This window comes from Nerophis lumbriciformis, linkage group LG19, assembly GCF_033978685.3.
Source record: "Nerophis lumbriciformis linkage group LG19, RoL_Nlum_v2.1, whole genome shotgun sequence".
Taxonomy (NCBI): Eukaryota; Metazoa; Chordata; class Actinopteri; order Syngnathiformes; family Syngnathidae; genus Nerophis; species Nerophis lumbriciformis.
In genome coordinates, this window is record NC_084566.2 from 34,271,428 (window position 1) to 34,291,629 (window position 20,202).

The window sequence follows — 20,202 nt, forward strand, 5'->3', positions numbered from 1 at the left end:
TGTGCAGGTAAAAAGGTATCTAATGCTTAAACCAAAAATAAACAAAAGGCAAGTGCCGCTAAAAACAGGCAGTGAAGCTTAGGGATGGCTATGCAAAACGAACTGGCTGCAAAGTAAACAAAAACAGAATGCTGGACGACAGCAAAGACTTACAGCGTGGGGAGCAGCAGACGGCGTCCACAAAGTACATCCGTACCTGGCAGTGTGCAGTTAAAAAGGTATCTAATGCTTAAACCAAAAATAAACAAAAGGCAAGTGCCGCTAAGAAAAGGCAGTGAAGCTTAGGGATGGCTATGCAAAACGAACTGGCTGCAAAGTAAACAAAAACAGAATGCTGGACGACAGCAAAGACTTACAGCGTGGGGAGCAGCAGACGGCGTCCACAAAGTACATCCGTGCATGACATGACAATCAACAACAAAATAGGAGCGCAAGACAAGAACTAAAACACTACACACAGAAAAACTCAAAATAAGTCACGGCGTGATGTAACAGGTGGTGACAGTACACCTACTTTAAGACAAGAGCTATAGTGATGCATGCTTGGTTATGGTTTGAATCCATATCCAACAATTGCAAGAACAACTTTTTATCGTCAATATCGGCTGCGGAGTTTCATTTTTTAATGGACTGGACTCACAATATTATGCTAGATCCATTGCACCGGTCGCCCTAGGGTGGGGTCCCCACATCTGCGGTCCTCTCCAAGGTTTCTCATTGTCCCATTGGGTTGAGTTTTTCCTTGCCTTAATGTGGGATTTGAACCGAGGATGTTGTTGTGACTTGTGCAGCCCTTTGAGACACTTGTGATTTAGGGCAAAATATAAATAAACATTGATTGATTGGTTGATTTTCTGCTAGTGGTGTGCCTCAAGATTTTTTCAATTAAAAAAATGTGCCTTGGCTCAGAAAAGGTTGAAAAACACTGAATTAGAAGACACGAGGTTGTAAAACTGATCCTCTTCTCATTTCCAAACATTTAAACGCCATTCAAATTGTGGGGGAAGAGTGGTTAGAGTGTCCGCCCTGAGATCGGTAGGTTGAGTCATACCAAAGACTATAAAAATGGGACCCATTACCTCCCTGCTTGGCACTCAGCATCAATGGAATTGGGGGTTAAATCACCAAAAATGATTCCCGGGGCGTGGCCACCGCTGCTGCTCACTGCTCCCCTCACCTCCCAGGGGGTGATCAAGGTTGATGGGTCAAATGCAGAGAATAATTTCGCCACACCTAGTGTGTGTGTGACAATCATTGGTACTTTAACTTTATAATATTAGCAGAATAATTATTATTGGTACTAATCAACGTTTGCCCAGATCTGATGTTTTGTTTTTATCTCTGCTCTTACATAACCAATCCAAACTGCAACTTTTCTGTGTTGGTTTTCCTGTTGAGCAAATAAAAAAAAAAACATTGCACAAGGTCAACTAACTATCAGCAACCACTGAGGCACGGAGAAGGGGTAAGATTAAATAATCTCTTCTTCCGTCTTCTTTTGTATTGTGTACGTGTAAACGTGATGTATTTCAATGTAATAAACAAACTAAACTATTATTAGTATGACACTTTATTACTGTTTGCATTGCAGGGTTCAACGCTGAGTAATCATTTACTCGAGGTAGTCGCACTTCATATATTTTTGTGGAAAGTTCTGTCGTTGAGGGTCGTAAGAAATGTTAAATTATGGATCCAGGGTAAAGATATACAGGACTGTCTCAGAAAATTAGATTATTGTGAAAAAGTTATTTATTTTCTTTAATGCAATTAAAAAAACAAAAATGCCATACATTCTGGATTCATTACACATCAACTGAAATATTGCAAGCCTTTTATTATTTTAATATTGCTGATTATGGCATACAGCTTAAGAAAACTCAAAAATCCCATCTCAAAAAATTAAAATATTTCCTCAGACCATCCATCCATCCATCCATCCATCCATCCATCTTCTTCCGCTTATCCGAGGTCGGGTCGCGGGGGCAGCAGCCTAAGCAGGGAAGCCCAGACTTCCCCCTCCCCAGCCACTTCGTCCAGCTCTTCCTGTGGGACCCCGAGGCGTTCCCAGGCCAGCCGGAAGACATAGTCTTCCCAACGTGTCCTGGGTCTTCCCCGCGGCCTCCTACCGGTCGGACGTGCACGAAACACCTCCCTAGGGAAGCGTTCGGGTGGCATCCTGACCAGATGCCCGAACCACCTCATCTGGCTCCTCTCGATGTGGAGGAGCAGCGGCTTTACTTTGAGCTCCTCCCGGATGGCAGAGCTTCTCACCCTATCTCTAAGGGAGAGCCCCGCCACCCGGCGGAGGAAACTCATTTCGGCCGCTTGTACCCGTGATCTTGTCCTTTCGGTCATAACCCAAAGCTCATGACCATAGGTGAGGATGGGAACGTAGATCGACCGGTAAATGGAGAGCTTTGCCTTCCGGCTCAGCTCCTTCTTCACCACAACGGATCGATACAGCGTCCGCATTACTGAAGACGCCGCACCGATCCGCCTGTCGATCTCACGATCCACTTTTCCCTCACTCGTGAACAAGACTCCGAGGTACTTGAACTCTTCCACTTGGGGCAAGATCTCCTCCCCAACCCGGAGATGGCACTCCACCCTTTTCCGGGCGAGAACCATGGACTCGGACTTGGAGGTGCTGATTCTCATCCCAGTCGCTTCACACTCAGCTGCGAACCGATCCAGTGAGAGCTGATCCTGGCCAGATGAAGCCATCAGGACCACATCATCTGCAAAAAGCAAAGACCTAATCCTGCAGCCACCAAACCGGATCCCCTCAACGCCTTGACTGCGCCTAGAAATTCTGTCCACAAAAGTTATGAACAGAATCGGTGACAAAGGGCAGCCTTGGTGGAGTCCAACACTCACTGGAAACGTGTCCGACTTACTACCGGCAATGCGGACCAAGCTCTGGCACTGATCATACAGGGAGCGGACTGCCACAATCAGACAGTCCGATACCCCATACTCTCTGAGCACTCCCCACAGGACTTCCCGAGGGACACGGTCGAATGCCTTCTCCAAGTCCACAAAACACATGTAGACTGGTTGGGCAAACTCCCATGCACCCTCAAGGACCCTGCCGAGTGTATAGAGCTGGTCCACAGTTCCACGACCAAGTAAAAAAAAAAAAGATTTATAACAGCAAAACAAAATCAAACATTTGAAAATGTCAATTAATGCACTCAGTACTTGGTTGGGAATCATTTTGCACGGATTACTGCATCAGTGCGGCGTGGCATGGAGGCAATCAGCCTGTGGCATTGCTGAGGTGTTATGGATGCCCAGGATGCTTCAATAGCGGCCTTTAGCTCATTTGCATTAATGGGTCCGGTGTCTTTCAGCTTCTTCTTCACAATACCCCACAAATTTTCTATGGGGTTCAGGTCAAGGGAGTTGGCAGGCCAATCGAGGACAGTAATGCCATGGTCAGTACACCAGTTACTGGTGGTTTTGGCACTGTGGGCAGGTGCCAGATCATGCTGGAAAATGAAATCATCATCTCCATAGAGCTTTTCAACAGATGGAAGCATGTAGTGCTCTAAAATCTCTAGAAGCGTCTGATTTGGGCTATGGAAAAGAAGCACTGGAAAGTTGCAGAGTGGTCCAGAGTCCTGTTTTCAGACGAAAGCAAGTTTTGTATTTCATTTGGAAGTCAAGGCGCTAGAGTCTGGAGGAAGCCTGGAGAGGAGCAAAATCCAAGTTGCTTGAAATCCAGTGTGAAGTTCCCACAGTCAGCAATGGTTTGGGGAGCCATGTCAGCTGCTGGTGTTGGTCCACTGTGTTTCATCAAGTCCAGAGTCAATGCAGCTGTGTACCAAGAGATTTTAGAGCACTACTTGCTTCCATCTGTTGAAAAGCTCTATGGAGATGATGATTTCATTTTCCAGCATGATCTGGCACCTGCCCACAGTGCCAAAACCACCAGTAACTGGTGTACTGACCATGGCATTACTGTCCTCGATTGGCCTGCCAACTCCCCTGACCTGAACCCCATAGAGAATTTGTGCGGTATTATGAAGAAGAAGCTGAAAGACACCAGACCCAATAATGCACCAGACCCCGCATTGATGCAGTAATCCGTGCAAAAGGATTCACAACCAAGTACTGAGTGCATTAATCATACTTGCCAACCTTGAGACCTCCGATTTCGGGAGGTGGGGTGGGGTGGGGGTGGGGTGGGGGTGGGGGGGGGCGTGTTTGGGGGCGTGGTTAAGAGGGGAGGAGTATATTGACAGCTAGAATTCACCAAGTCAAGTATTCCATACACACACACACACACACACACATATATATACATATATATATATATATATATATATATATATATATATATATATATATGTATATATATATATATATATATATATATATATATATATATATATATATATATATATATATATATACATCCTGAAAATATGCAAACAAAACTGTGTTTAGATAATTGATACTTCAAACTTGCATAAATAAATCTTAAGGAATATAACATAACTTGGCTTCTGAGAGCTTCAAAATGTAATGAATAAAATGCTAAAGTTGTTGATAAACAAGCAATTATTTTAATAATTAGATATGGTCATTTTAAATTAATTATTATGATCATTTAAAATTAATTATTTCGAACATGTTTATTTTAATGTATAATTCTATGGCTGGATGTAATAAGGAGTCAGAAAAAATACAAATAAAAATACAATTAATTTTGATGTTTTTAGCAAAATATAGTAAAAATGTATTTAGTTTTTTTTTATATAATAATAATAATAATATATTTATTTGTAGGTAAGATAAACATAATAATACAATGTATCTCTAGTCAGGATGATTTTTGAAAAAAGGCTGACCTCACTCAGGTCTGCATGGAGCTGGAGGGGGCGTGGCCTCCAGCTCCGGCTGAAAACCGGGAGATTTTCGGGAGAATATTTGTCCCGGGAGGTTTTCGGGAGAGGCGCTGAATTTCGGGAGTCTCCCGGAAAATTCGGGAGGGTTGGCAAGTATGGCATTAATTGACATTTTCAAATGTTTGATTTTGTTTTGCTGTTATAAATCTTTTTTTTTTACTTGATCTGAGGAAATATTCTAATTTTTTGAGATGGGATTTTTGAGTTTTCTTAAGCTATATGCCATAATCAGCAATATTAAAATAATAAAAGGCTTGCAATATTTCAGTTGATGTGTAATGAATCCAGAATGTATGACATTTTAGTTTTTTTAATCGCATTACAGAAAATAAATAACTTTATCACAATATTCTAATTTTCCGAGACAGTCCTGTATACAGCATGGTAAAAGTATTTGTCATGTATAATATACAGAAGACTGGGAGAGTTCTGCAGTTTGTAAACAAACCGTGAGAATGACGCAGCTGCCTAACCTGCCCTGACATTTGTTCCTCAGCCTCCCATTGGTTCCCCCCGGGGAGACACGGTGTACAAATACAGGTGGTCCGTTTCACTCTTGGCTTCTCCTTTTTGTTTATTGTATGTTTTTTTCCTTCTTCTCGACATAAGGCAGGGTAAGCATGAGGTGGGTCATCCTGTGGGTGTTGCTCGGGCTCAGCGTGGCCCAGCACGACCCCCACGTCAGACACGGCAGGACGGCCATCGTGCACCTGTTTGAGTGGCGCTGGGCCGACATCGCCGCCGAGTGCGAGCGCTTCTTGGGGCCCAATGGCTTCGGGGGAGTTCAGGTACACCAGGCTTCAGAAATATTTCAATCTTTTTTATGAAAAAATTTGTTGTGCTTCGTGCAGCCCTTTGAGACACTCGTGATTTAGGACTATATAAATAAACTTTGATTGATTGATTGATTGATTGACCAAATGACACTTTAAAAAAAACGGTTATTGATTCCAGCACCCGTTAAAAATGTTGAATGTTTCAAGAATAAAAGAATGTATTTTTTAAATTTAATTTAATGTGATATTTACCACCTCGCACTGTGCATGAACCGACAGCTAGGTTGAGGCATACTTGCCAACCTTGAGACCTCCAAATTCGGAAGATTGGGGGGGGGGGGGGGGGTTAAGGGGGGAGGTGTATATTTATAGCTAGCATTCACTGAAAGTCAAGTATTTCTTTTACATATATATATATATATATATACACATATAAGAAATACTTGAGTATATGTGTACATGTGTAAATAAATGAACACTGAAATTCAAGTATTTATTTTATTTATATAAATTTATATAATAAAATAAATATATATATATATATATAGCTAGAATTCACTGAAATTCAAGTATTTCTTATATATATATATATATAAGAAATACTTGAATTTTTTATATATATATATATTTCTTATATATATATATATATATATATATATATATATATATATATATATATATAAGAAATACTTGAATTTCAGTGAATTCTAGCTGTATATATATATATATATATTTATATATATTTATTTTATATATATATATATATATATTTATTTTATTATATATATATATATATATATATAAGAAATACTTGAATTTTTTATATATATATATTTCTTATATATATATATATATATATATATATATATAAGAAATACTTGAATTTCAGTGAATTCTAGCTGTATATATGTATATATATATTTATATATATTTATTTTATATATATATATATATATATATATATATATTTATTTTATTATATATATATATATTATATATATTATATATATATATATATATATATATATATATATATAAAAAATACTTGAGTATATGTGTAAATAAATGAACACTGAAATTCAAGTATTATATATATATATATATATATAATACAATACATATATATACAACTAGAATTCACTGAAATTCAAGTATTTCTTATAGCTATGTATATATATATATTAAATGTGTATATATTCACTTAAAATTCAAGTATTTATTATATATATATTTATATATATATATATATATATATAATAAATACTTGAATTTCAGTGAATTCTAGCTATATATATATATATTTATTTTATTATATATATATATATATATATATATATATATATAATACTTGAGTATATGTGTATATGTGTAAATAAATGAACACTGAAATTTAAGTATTTATTTTATTGATATATATATATATATATATATATATATATATATATATATATATATATATATATATATATATATATATATATATTAAATGTATATATTTTCACTGAAAATTCAAGTATTTATTATATATATATATATATATATATATATAGATATATGTATATATAAGAAAAACTTGAATTTCAATGAATTCTAGCTATATATATATTTATTTATTTATATATATATATATATATATATATATATATATATATATATATATATATATATATATATATATATATATATATATATAATCATATATATATAAATACATACATATATATATATATATATATATATATATATATATATATATATATATATATATATATATATATATATATATATATATATAAAATAAATGCTTGAATTTCAGTGTTCATTTATTTACACAAATACACACACATAACACTCCTCTACTCTTTGTTGTACTTGAAAGTGCAATGCTTTGCAGCCAGTAGCACAGCCTTTGAAGGAGCATAGGTATGGGCAGCATCTGTGACATTTAATTTGCAGGAGAGGAGTGAGTTTAGGGTTGAATTGTCCATCCTCGTTCTATTCTCTGTCACTCGTCGTCGCCATGACTGTCTCTTCTTCGTTCTTCTGCTTCGTCTCCTTATTGTTGTGTGCGCAGTTGTGCACTCTCCAAAAGTTGTAGATGTTATAACGTGACTGGGCCGGCACGCTGATTATATGGAGGAAAAGCGGACGTGACGACAGGCTGTCCTCACTCAGGTCCGCATGGACCTGGAGGAGGCGTGCCTGTTGTCCGGCTTCGGGACAATGGTCGACCCGGTAGATTTTCGGTAGAGGCACTGAAATTCGGGAGTCTCCCGGAAAGTTCGGGAGGGTTGGCAAGTATGGGTTGAGGTGTGATCATTTGTTTGAACAATTTTTTTCTCTCTATTTGATCAGATCTCTCCTCCGAACGAACACATTGTGCTGGACAATCCCTGGAGGCCATGGTGGGAACGATACCAGCCAGTGGGCTACGAGCTGTGTTCCCGGTCTGGCACCGAGCACGAGCTCAGAGACATGGTCACCAGATGCAACAACGTCGGGGTATACCATCGCGGTCGCGCTTATCTCCGACTTTTGGGTCAAAAAAAAAAAAAAAAAACTGACCGTGGAAATGAAACCCCCAGGTCAACATCTACGTGGACGCAGTCATCAACCACATGTGCGGCTCTGCCGGTGGTGAGGGGACCCACTCTTCGTGCGGTACCTGGTTCAGTGCCAGTACTAAGAGCTTCCCCAGTGTTCCCTACAGCAGCTGGGACTTTAACGACCATAAATGCAAAACTGGAAGCGGCGAGATTGAGGACTACAGCGACGCATATGAGGTGCTACAATATAAGACCCTGTATAGTACAACAAATGGTCTCAAACATTGCATCATGAATGAATGCAGCAAATACACTATATTGCCAAATCCACCTTTTGCAGCTATTACAGCTTCAAACCTTCTGGGAAGGCTGTCCACAAGGTGGCGGAGTGTGTTTATAGGAATTTTCCACCATTCTTCCAAAAGCGCATTAGTGAGGTCACACACTGAGAAGGCCTGGCTCTCAGTCTCCGTTCTAATTCATCTCAAAGGTGTTCTATTGGATTCAGGTCAGGACTCTGTGCAGGCCAGTCAAGTTTATCCACACCAGACTCTGTCATCCATGTCTTTATGGACCTTGCTTTGTTGGAAGAGGAAGGGGAAACTGTTCCCACAAGGTTGGGAGCATGGAATTGTCCAAAATGTTTTGGTATCCTGGAGTATTCAAAGTTCCTTTCACTGGAACTAAGGGGCCAAGCCCAACTCCTGAAAAACAACCCCACACCATAATTCCTCCTCCACCAAATGTCACACTCGGCACAATGCAGTCCAAAATGTACCGTTCTCCTGGCAGCCTCCAAACCCAGACTCGTCCATCAAATTGCCAGATGGAAAAGCATGACTCATCAGTCCAGAGAAGGCATCTCCACTGATCTAGAGTCCAGTGGCGACGTGCTTTACACCACCGCATCCTACGCTTTGCATTGGACTTGGTGATGTCTGGCTTAGATGCAGCTGCATGGCCATGGAAAGCCATTCCATGAAGCTCTCTGCGTACTGTACGTGGGCTAATTGGAAGGTCACATGAAGTTTGGAGCTCTGTAGCAACTGACTGTGCAGAAAGTCTTTGCACTATGCGCTTCATCATCCGCTGACGCCTCCCTGTCAGTTTACGTGGTCTACCAGTTCGTGGCTGAGTTGCTGTTGTTCCCAAACACTTCCATTTTCTTATAATAAAGCCGACAGTTGACTTTGGAATATTTAGGAGCGAGGAAATTTCATGACTGGATTTGTTGCACAGGTGGTATCCTATGACAGTTCCACATTGGAAATCACTGAGAGTCTCCATGCCTAAGTGCTTGATTTTATACACCTGTGGCCGGGCCAAGTGATTAGGACACCTGATTCTGATCATTTGGATAGGCCAAATTCTTTTGGCAATATAGTGTATGTCACAATGAGAAAAACAGACCTAGTAGGCGGTATATGACAGCATATCATGCCCTGCCTTGAGTAATTGAGGGTCATCAATATTTGTATCCATATTTTACCAACGCTAGACCCTTTCCACCAGTTCTACAGAAAAATACTGAACCCTGACATTTGAATTCAAGCCAGGCAGATACAAGCCAAATGCGAAAACATTTATTTATTTTCTTGCCCAGGTGCGTGACTGTCGCCTGGTGGGCCTCCTGGACCTGGCCCTGGAGAAGAACTACGTCCGGGACAAGGTGGCCGAGTTCCTGAACGAGCTGATCGACATGGGCGTGGCCGGATTCCGGGTGGACGCCTGCAAACACATGTGGCCCGGCGACTTGGCCGCCATCTATGGTCGTCTGCACAACCTCAGGGACAAGTGGTTCCCCAATGGCTCCAGACCGTTCATTTACCAGGAGGTACTTGGTTAAACAGTCAGTGGAAAAGGTGGAGTGATCTAAAACAGACTGTTGTCTTGGATTATTTGATTGTTCGGTGAATGCGCATATGAAACTGGTGGGGTTCGGTACCTCCAACAAGGTTAAGAACCACTGGACTAGACGTATAAGATTTCATGGGATTTAGCGATTAGGAGTGACAGATTGTTTGGTAAACGTATAGCATGTTCTATATGTTATAGTTATTTGAATGACTCTTACCATAATATGTTACGTTAACATACCAGGCACCTTCTCAGTTGGTTATTTATGCCTCATATAACGTACACTTATTCAGCTTGTTGTTCACTATTCTTTATTTATTTTAAATTGCCTTTCAAATGTCTATTCTTGGTGTTGGCTTTTATCAAATACATCCATCCATCCATCCATCTTCTTCCGCTTATCCGAGGTCGGGTCGCGGGGGCAGAAGCCTAAGCAGGGAAACCCAGACTTTCCTCTCCCCAGCCACTTCGTCCAGCTCCTCCCGGGGGATCCCGAGGCGTTCCCAGGGCAGCCGGGAGACATCGTCTTCCCAACGTGTCCTGGGTCTTCCCCGTGGCCTCCTACCGGTTGGACGTTCCCTAAACACCTCCCTAGGGAGGCGTTCGGGTGGCATCCTGACCAGATGCCCGAACCACCTCTGGCTACTCTCCATGTGGAGGAGCAGCGGCTTTACTTTGAGCTCCTCCCGGATGGCAGAGCTTCTCACCTTATCTCTAAGGGAGAGCCCCGCCACCCGGCGGAGGAAACTCATTTCGGCCGCTTGTACCCGTGATCTTGTCCTTTCAGGCATAACCCAAAGCTCATGACCATAGGTGAGGATGGGAACGTAGATCGACCGGTAAATTGAGAGCTTTGCATTCCGGCTCAGCTCCTTCTTCACCACAACGGATCCATACAGCGTCCGCATAACTGAAGACGCCGCACCGATCCGCCTGTCGATCTCACGATCCACTCTTCCCTCACTTGTGAACAAGACTCCTAGGTACTTGAACTCCTCCACTTGGGGCAGGGTTTCCTCCCCAACCCGGAGATGGCATTCCACCCTTTTCCAGGCGAGAACCATGGACTCGGACTTGGAGTTGCTGATTCTCATCCCAGTCGCTTCACACAGAGCTGAAGATCCTGGCCAGATGAAGCCATCAGGACCACATCATCTGCAAAAAGCAGAGACCTAATCCTGCAGCCACCAAACTGGATCCCCTCAACGCCTTGACTGCGCCTAGAAATTCTGTGCATAAAAGTTATGAACAGAACCGGTGACCGCCACAATCAGACAGTCCGATACCCCATACTCTCTGAGCACTCCTCACAGGACTTCCCGAGGGACACGATCGAATGCCTTCTCCAAGTCCACAAAGCACATGTAGACTGGTTGGGCAAACTCCCATGCACCTTCAAGGACCCTGCCGAGAGTATAGAACTGGTCCACAGTTCCATGACCAGGACGAAAACCACACTGTTCCTCCTGAATCCGAGGTTCGACTATCCGGCGTAGCCTCCTCTCCAGTACACCTGAATAAACCTTACCGGGAAGGCTGAGGAGAGATATGTATCAAATACATTTCCCCAAAAAATGAGACTTATACTCCAGTTCGACTTATATGTTTTTTTCCTTCTTTATTATGCATTTTCGGCCGGTGCGACTTATACTCCGGTGCGACTTATACTCCGGAAAATACGGTAAGCAGAAAGTGGAAAGTGCACATGAGAACCTACAAGAGATGTTAAACATGAGATATATTTTAAATCACATAGACACAACACACATTCATTGATATGCATTATCGGTTTTCTGACCCTTTAAAGGGGAACTGAACTTTTCTTTATTTTTTTATTATAAATTACAATCGTTATGTAAGACAAACACACATATGTTTTTCTTTTTTTTATGCATTCTAACTCGTACATAAATGTAAATATAAGTCAGCTAACAATGGTGTTAATGGGAGTTGCTCTATTCCGCCCGTACAGCGCTCTAAACAACATCCAAACACCCCCATTAAGGTTTTAGGTACATGCTGTAAGTATATATGTAATGTACTAAAAGGCACGTTTTAATAACGTGTAATATTTACGTATTTTGCTCTATTTAAGCATACAGCTGTCAGGACGTGGGGTTTTTCGCAGCTTACTGCGAGATTTTTTCTCCCGGGATGCAATCGGACTATACCGGACAAGGCTTGAAGGTCGGAACATTATTTAATCTTGACTTTCAAAAAAGAGGGACAAACAAAAGGCGTACAAGGCGAAGGCACAACTTGGCAAAGGAAACAAAAACTAACTCTTAGCGTGAACTATGGACATGAAACAAAAACTCGCTAACTGTGGCATGAATAAACAAAACTTACTTGGCAAGGCATGGAACGAGCAGTATGAACAAAGCAAACGCATGAATACAAGCATGAAACTATCAGCATGAACTATGGCATGAAACAAGTCAGAACAGAGCAATGAAAAGAACAATGTCGCCAGGCAGACTAACTGACAAAGACAGGCTTAAATAATAATCTCATGATTAGCGACAGGTGTGATCCGAACAAATGTCGCCATGGTGACAAAACAAACAAGGAAGCGCAAACAGGAACTAGTGCAGTCCAAAACTAACAGAACATAACTAAACAAAACATGATCCGGACCACGGATCATGACAACAGTGGCGCATTAATTTCACAGACACCTCACAACGTTTGCTTCGTCCTTCAACAACACTTACTACTACTCACGGCAGACTTCGTAAGAGACAACAATCATACTAAAACAACCATTTACTGTACAAAGTCTGCTCTCACTGGGATGCCAATTAATATATTCCCGTTTAGATGAAGAATTAATCATAGCCCTCGTAAAATGTAAAAAAAATAAATGTTGGTGCAAAAACAAGACGACGTCAATGTTGACCAACTTCTCGGTTTGTATCCACAACATTCTACTATACAGGTGAGGGGCATGATTTATAATCTAGAATTAAGTTTCGCCAACTTCCGAGGTCGGGTCGCGGGGGCAGCAGCCTAAGCAGGGAAGCCCAGACTTCCCTCTCCCCAGCCACTTTGTCCAGCTTCTCCCGGGGGATCCCGAGGCGTTCCCAGGCCAACCGGGAGACATAGTCTTCCCAACGTGTCCTGGGTCTTCCCCGTGGCTTCCTACCGGTCGGACGTGCACGAAACACCTTCCTAGGGAGGCGTTCGGGTGGCATCCTGACCAGATGCCCGAACCACCTCATCTGGCTCCTCTCGATGTGGAGGAGCAGCGGCTTTACTTTGAGCTCCCCCCGGATGACAGAGCTTCTCACCCTATCTCTAAGGGAGAGCCTCGCCACCCGGCTGAAGAAACAACCCCGCTTGTACCCGTGATCTTGTGATATTTTAGTCTTTTTAAATAATATTTTCAAGTTCATGTTAAATCAGACTCATCAACTCATATTTTGAAGTGTAATATACTTGATACGATCACTTCACTCAACTTAACTCAGTCAAAGCAACAAGATGACTTGACTGAGTTCATTTGAATCAGAAGTTTTTTGGGTTGATAGACGAATAACATTTTTGAATTTTTGACTATTGTTTGGCCCACAATCTAAAGTGTGCTTTGAATTCTGCCCGCTGTGTGATTGAGATTGTAACTCCTGCTTTAAGGTAATCGATCTGGGAGGTGAATCCATCTCGTCTAGAGAGTACGTAAACCTGGGACGGGTGACCGAGTTCAAATACGGAGCCAAATTAGGAACGGTCTTCCGAAAATGGCATGGCGAAAAGCTTCACTACACCAGGTCTGCAGTAAAACAAAAACAGGAAAAAAGAGATTGTATGTGGTATTATCAAAAATCATGTATGCACAACTTCATATGCAGAAACTGGGGCGAGGGCTGGGGTTTCTTGCCTCACGGTAATGCTGTCGTCTTCATTGACAACCACGACAACCAACGGGGTCACGGTGCAGGCGGCGCATCGATACTTACCTTCTGGGACCCGAGGCTCTACAAAATGGCCGTCGGCTACATGTTGGCACACCCCTACGGAGTAACCAGGGTCATGTCGAGTTTCCGCTGGAATCGCCACATTGTCAATGGAAAGGTTCAGCTTCGTGACGATCATTTCATTTAGGAACCACACTTGTGTTCATGTACTGATGTAGTCAGGTCACCTTCTTTCAGGATCAAAACGACTGGAAGGGACCACCGAGTCATAGCGACGGAAGCACCAAGCCTGTTCCCATCAACCCCGATCAGACTTGCGGAGATGGATGGGTGTGCGAGCACAGGTGGCGTCAAATCAAGTGAGTCCTTGAGATCCTGCTTTTCGAGCTCCAGAGATTTCAATGAGAGGATTCGTTCCCCAGGTCTCAGGTCTGTGATTGCTTATGATCCTTCAGGAACATGGTCATTTTCCGCAACGTAGTCGGCAGGCAGCCTCATTCCAACTGGTGGGACAACCAGAGTAACCAGGTTGCCTTTGGACGCGGTAACCGAGGGTTCATCGTCTTTAACAACGATGACTGGTGAAGCATACATACATCATCTCTAAAATCTGAAACCTGTTGCTGCCTCTCAATGCTAACCTTCCGTCTTCCCCTTTAGGAACCTAGATGTGACTCTCAACACCGGCATGCCAAGCGGCACCTACTGTGACGTCATCTCCGGCCAAAAAGAAGGCAACAGATGCACCGGGAAGCAGATTCACGTCCGCAGTGACGGCTACGCCAAGTTCTGGATTAGCAACCAGGACGAGGATCCCTTTGTAGCTATCCATGCCAAATCCAAACTGTAAACACTTACTTTGAGCAAACAAGCAATAAACCATTCACAAATATGATGTTTCCATTAAAGGGGCTTCATGGTGAAAGGTTGACTTCTGCTCTGTCTTCTTGGGACTTGAAGTGGTTCGGGTTACTGCTTATGGGTGAGACAAAGTTGTCTGCGGGCTACAGATCTGTTTTTCGGCCTGGTGTGAAGTTGGTGGTCGGTGGTTGTGCTTGCGTGGATTCTTTCTTCCACCCACAGTCCAAAAGCTATCCTAGGTTGCGGGAGTACTTGAAAGCTATGAATGAATGAATGAATGGATGGGTTTGAACTGGTGTACCTTTTCTCAACCCTTCTCATGAACCGCAGTAGTGACAGATGGGGAAGATGGGATAATGCTAAATAATGCCAGAGTTTACTGTGGTGTATCTCATAATAACCCCCCCCCCCCTGAAATCTTTCCACTTTTATGTTCTCCTCTGTGGATACCCAACATCAGTTCCAGGAAGAAAATGGAGCCTTTGCTAACTTTCACTGGAGGACGACCTTGTTGCCAAGCAACAGCAGAGAATGAAAGGTGTGTCTTAATGGAAATCATCAAAGAAGCTTTAAAGGGGACTTATGAGTTGTTGTTTTTTAATCTACACTTCCAAGTTAATTATAAGGTAGTTATAAAAAAGAATACAGTTTTGCATTAAAGTGTTTATGGAGGTGTTCCCTTTATATTGCAATGGAAACCCTCGAGACCCCGACCTCTACAAACGTATCATAATGTATCTTTTCGAAAATGCACACCGTTTAAATATATATCTGGAAGACAAACGTCACCGCCATTTCTTTTCAGACACGGTCAAAAATAAACTTTACAAAACATTAGTCACAAAATTAGGTACACCTGCACACTCTCAGATCGATTCAGAGTAGAGATGTCCGATAATGGCTTTTTTTGCCTATATCCGATATTGTCCAACTTTTAATTACCGATACCGATATCAACCGATTCCGACATATACAGTTGTGGAATTAACACATTATTATGCCTAATTTTGTTCTGATGCCCTGCTGGATGTATTAAACAATGTTACAAGGTTTTCCAAAATAAGAGAAGAACTTAAACTCAAGTTATGGAAACAATTTTAACTTGCCTCAAAACAGCAGCTTGGAATTTGGGACATGCTCTCCCTGAGAGAGCATGAGGAGGCTGAGGTGGGCGGGGTTGGGGGAGGGGGGGGGGGGGAGTTAGTGCTGCCAGGGTTTCTGGGTATTTGTTCTGTTGTGTTTATGTTGCGTTACGGTGCGGATGTTCTCCCGAAATGTGTTTGTCATTCCTGTTTGGTGTGGGTTCACAGTGTGGCGCATATTTGTAACAGTGTTAAAGTTGTTTATACGGCCACACTCAGTGTGACCTGTATGCCTGTTGACCAAGTATGCGTGGCATTCACTTTTCTATGTGAAAAGCTGTAGATATTATGTGATTGGGCCGACACGCAAAGGCAGTGCCTTTAAGGTTTATTGGCGCTCTGTACTTCTCCCCACGTCCGTGTACACAGCGGCGTTTTAAAAAGTCATACATTTTACTTTTTGAAACTAATACCGATCATTTTGAAACCGATACCGATAATTTCCGATATTACATTTTAAAGCATTTATCGGCATCCCTACTTCAGAGCTGCATAAAAAAACACGTTTTTACATGAATTTATTTCACTGCATGTCTGTGTTATTAAACGCACGTCAAGACTGGATGAAAATAGAACTTTATCCTACCTTTTCTGGAGTTTACTCAAACCAAGTTGTTCAGTCAGTCTTTTTCCGTCTGAGTTTAGCGGCTATTCCAATTTCATACTGGTCCATCTTGACAAAATAGTCCCGTGTAAAATATGATAAGGGCAAATAAACACCGACATATCGATTGTATAGTCATCAAAGCCAACACTCTGACTAATAGCTTCACTTAATGTCCAAATCAATCAATAAATCAAACTTTATTTATAAAACGCTTTTCATACTGCTTTACAAAGTTCAAAACAATACCCAGATGACCCATATCCCCCATTGTCACATACGCACGCTCGGACACAGATACCAAACACAAACACACACACACACACCATACACACATATGCAACTATATGAACTAATGAGTACAGAGGAGACATGTGAGTAAACACTATCACAGGAGCCATCTGCACCAGGAGGTCATCAGACCATGGCCACCAGGCACAAAAGAGCCCCCACAAGCATGACCGAAAAACCCTGTGGCAGATGGCTTGGAAAATAAAAATAATGAAACTTGTAAAATAGTAAGAACCATGAGTACAGATACAAAATAAACTAATTAATATCAGGTAAAAGCCAAATCAAAAAGGTGGGCCTGCTCTTAAAACATGAACATTCTCAGGATCTCAGGGGTTCATAGCGTAAAAGCAAATCTGAAATATAAGAAGGCCAAATACCATAAACACATCTATAAACAATAAGAAGAACCTTGAAATTGATCCTGAAACACATGGGGAGCCAATGCAGAGATTTTAAAACTGGTGTAATGTGAGCCCGCCTTCTGGTCTTCGTCAGGACACGTGCCGCTGAATTTTGGAGTAATTGCAAGATAACTTTTTAGGAAGACCAGAAAGCAGGGCGTTACAATAATCTACACCAGTGGTCCCCAACCACCGGTCTGTGGATCGATTGGTACCGGGCCGCGCAAAAAATTTATAAAAACAAAAAACAAAAAAATATTTTTTTTATTTTATTTTTTATTTTTTATTAAATCAACATAAAAAACACAAGATACACTTACAATTAGTGCAACAACCCAAAAAAAACTCCCTCCCCCATTTTCACTCATCCACACTCATTCACACAAAAGGGTTGTTTCTTTCTGTTATTAATATTCTGGTTCCTACATTATATATCAATATATATCAATACAGTCTGCAAGGGATACAGTCCGTAAGCACACATGATTGTATTTTTTATTGACAGAAAAAAAAAGTTTACATACACTTGTAAAGAACATGTCATGGCTGTCTTGAGTTTCCAATACTTTCTACAACTCTTATTTTTTGGAGCACATACTTGTTGGTCACAAACAAAATTCATGAAGTTTGGTTCTTTTATGAATTTATTATGGGTCTACTGAAAATGTGAGCAAATGTGCTGAGTCAAACATGTCCCTTGGCAAGTTTCACTGCAATAAGGCACTTTTAGTAGCCATCCACAAGCTTCTGCTTGAATTTTTGACCACTCCTCTTGACAAAATTGGCACAGTTCAGCTACATTTGTTGGTTTTCTGACATGGACTTGTTTCTTCAGCATTGTCCACACGTTTAAGTCAGCACTTTGGGAAGGCCGTTCTAAAACCTTAATTCTAGCCGGATTTAGCCATTCCTTTACCACTTTTGACGTGTGTTTGGGGTCATTGTCCTGTTGGAACACCCAACTGCGGCCAAGACCCAACCTCCGGGCTGATGATTTTAGGTTGTCCTGAAGAATTTGGAAGTAATTGTAATGGTTGGACTAAGGGGAGGTGACGGCGACAGACACCAGGGTACGGTATGTACAATGATTTATTATATATATTAACCATATATGTATATATATATATATATATAATAATCAAACAATACAAATATAAACTAAGGAAATGGAGTGTGAACTAGATCCAAAAGTGTATGTGGTGTGTGGCTATGTGTGTGATTAGCTGTAGTGTGTGTTACCACGTGTTGTGTTGGACGAGAGGAGGAACAAGGCAGGAAGACAGTCCGTTGGGCAGGCAGATGATCCAGGGCAGGAGAGAAGAGGCAAGATCCGTTTCCAAGCGGGAGGTCGACAATCCAAAAGGGCAGTCCGGGAGGTAGGGGAAACAACGGGGGATCACGGAAGAACACGGGAAGCGCTGCAGGAAGACAACAGGAACATCAGAACACAACGGAAACACGAAAGTCACAGGGGAGGCGCGAGTTTGCGGTATGGAAGACAGACACGGGATGCTTACAAGGGTAAGAAGACTATACTCCGGCGAGCGACGGCAGGTTGTCCAGGCTTAAGAAGACCGCTTGATCATCACAGGCAGGTGTGCCGATTGCCGGTAAATGATTGCTGGGCGTGTCCGTGGGCGTGTCCCGAGGTGCACTCACTGGAGCGCACAGATGGATGAACGGCGTTGGCAGGAGTCTGAGCCGTAACAGTAATCCTCCTTTTTCATTGTCCCATTTACTCTCTGTAAAGCACCAGTTCCATTGGCAGCAAAATAGCCCAAGAGCATAATACGACCACCACCATCCTTTACGGTAGGCATGGTGTTTTCTCCTCCAAACATATTGCTGGGTATTGTGGCCAAACAGCTAAATTTTTGTTTCATCTGACCACAGAACTTTCCTCCAGAAGGTCTTATCTTTGTCCATGGGATGTCCGATGAAACAAAAATTGAGCTGTTTGGCCAAAATACCCAGCAATATGTTTGGAGGAGAAAAGGTGAGGCCTTTAATCCCAGGAACACTATGCCTACCACCAAGCATGGTGGTGGTAGTATTATGCTCTGGGTGCTTTACAGAGAGTAAATGGGACAATGAAAAAGGAGGATTACCGTATTTTCCGCACCATAAGGCGCCCTGGGTTAAAAGCCGCGCCTTCAATGAACGGCATATTTCAAAACTTTGTCCACCTATAAGCCGCCCGGTGTTGTAAGCCGCATCTAACTGCGCTAAAGGAATGTCAAAAAAACAGTCAGATAGGTCAGTCAAACTTTAATAATATATTAAAAACCAGCGTTCTAACAACTCTGTTCACTCCCAAAATGTACGCAAATGTGCAATCACAAACATACGTATATCAACATGGACAGAGCTGCGTGAAAAAAGCCACCCGGCCTCTTCGCGTAAACTTAAACTTACCTTAACCACTCGCTCATCTTTTCTTCATCCATCCCTTCGAGTTAGCTTTTATGATGACGCCGGCTGGAAAGGTCTCTTTTGGCAAGGTCTTCCTTTTGAATATCACCATGGGTGGAAGTTTCTGGCCATTAGCATGGCAAGCTAGAACCACAGTGAAGGATGACTTCTCATTCCCTGTGGTGCGAATATTCACCGTACGTGCTCCCGTTCCACAGTGCGGTTCACAGGAATATCAGTTGCTGTGAAATAGTAATCCGTGTGCGGATGGAGAGATTGCGTCTTTTCATGAACCGGATCCCTGTCGTTTAGTAGGAGCCATTTTGTGGTCTTTACAGATGTAAACACACCAAGGAAATGAAACGTACGGTGATATCCGCGCGCTTTTTCTTCTTCTACGCGGGCGGGTGGTTGCTTACAGTAGAAGAAGAAGCGCTTCCTGTTCTATGGGGGCGGGTGCTTACCTTGGCGGTTGCTTGCGT

General features: G+C 42.0%; 1 protein-coding gene across 1 annotated transcript; it reads left to right on the forward strand.

Moving 5' to 3' along the window:
• The first annotated feature begins 1,371 nt into the window (after positions 1–1,371).
• On the forward strand, positions 1,372–14,931 carry LOC133618474 (alpha-amylase-like). Its single transcript, XM_061978860.1, has 10 exons — positions 1,372–1,465; positions 5,523–5,701; positions 8,045–8,191; positions 8,275–8,472; positions 9,839–10,069; positions 13,726–13,859; positions 13,941–14,163; positions 14,244–14,365; positions 14,462–14,587; positions 14,667–14,931. The coding sequence occupies exons 2-10, from the start codon at positions 5,534–5,536 to the stop codon at positions 14,854–14,856; spliced, it is 1,539 nt and encodes a 512-aa protein (XP_061834844.1). The 5' UTR covers positions 1,372–1,465; positions 5,523–5,533; the 3' UTR covers positions 14,857–14,931.
• The last annotated feature ends 5,271 nt before the right edge of the window (positions 14,932–20,202 follow it).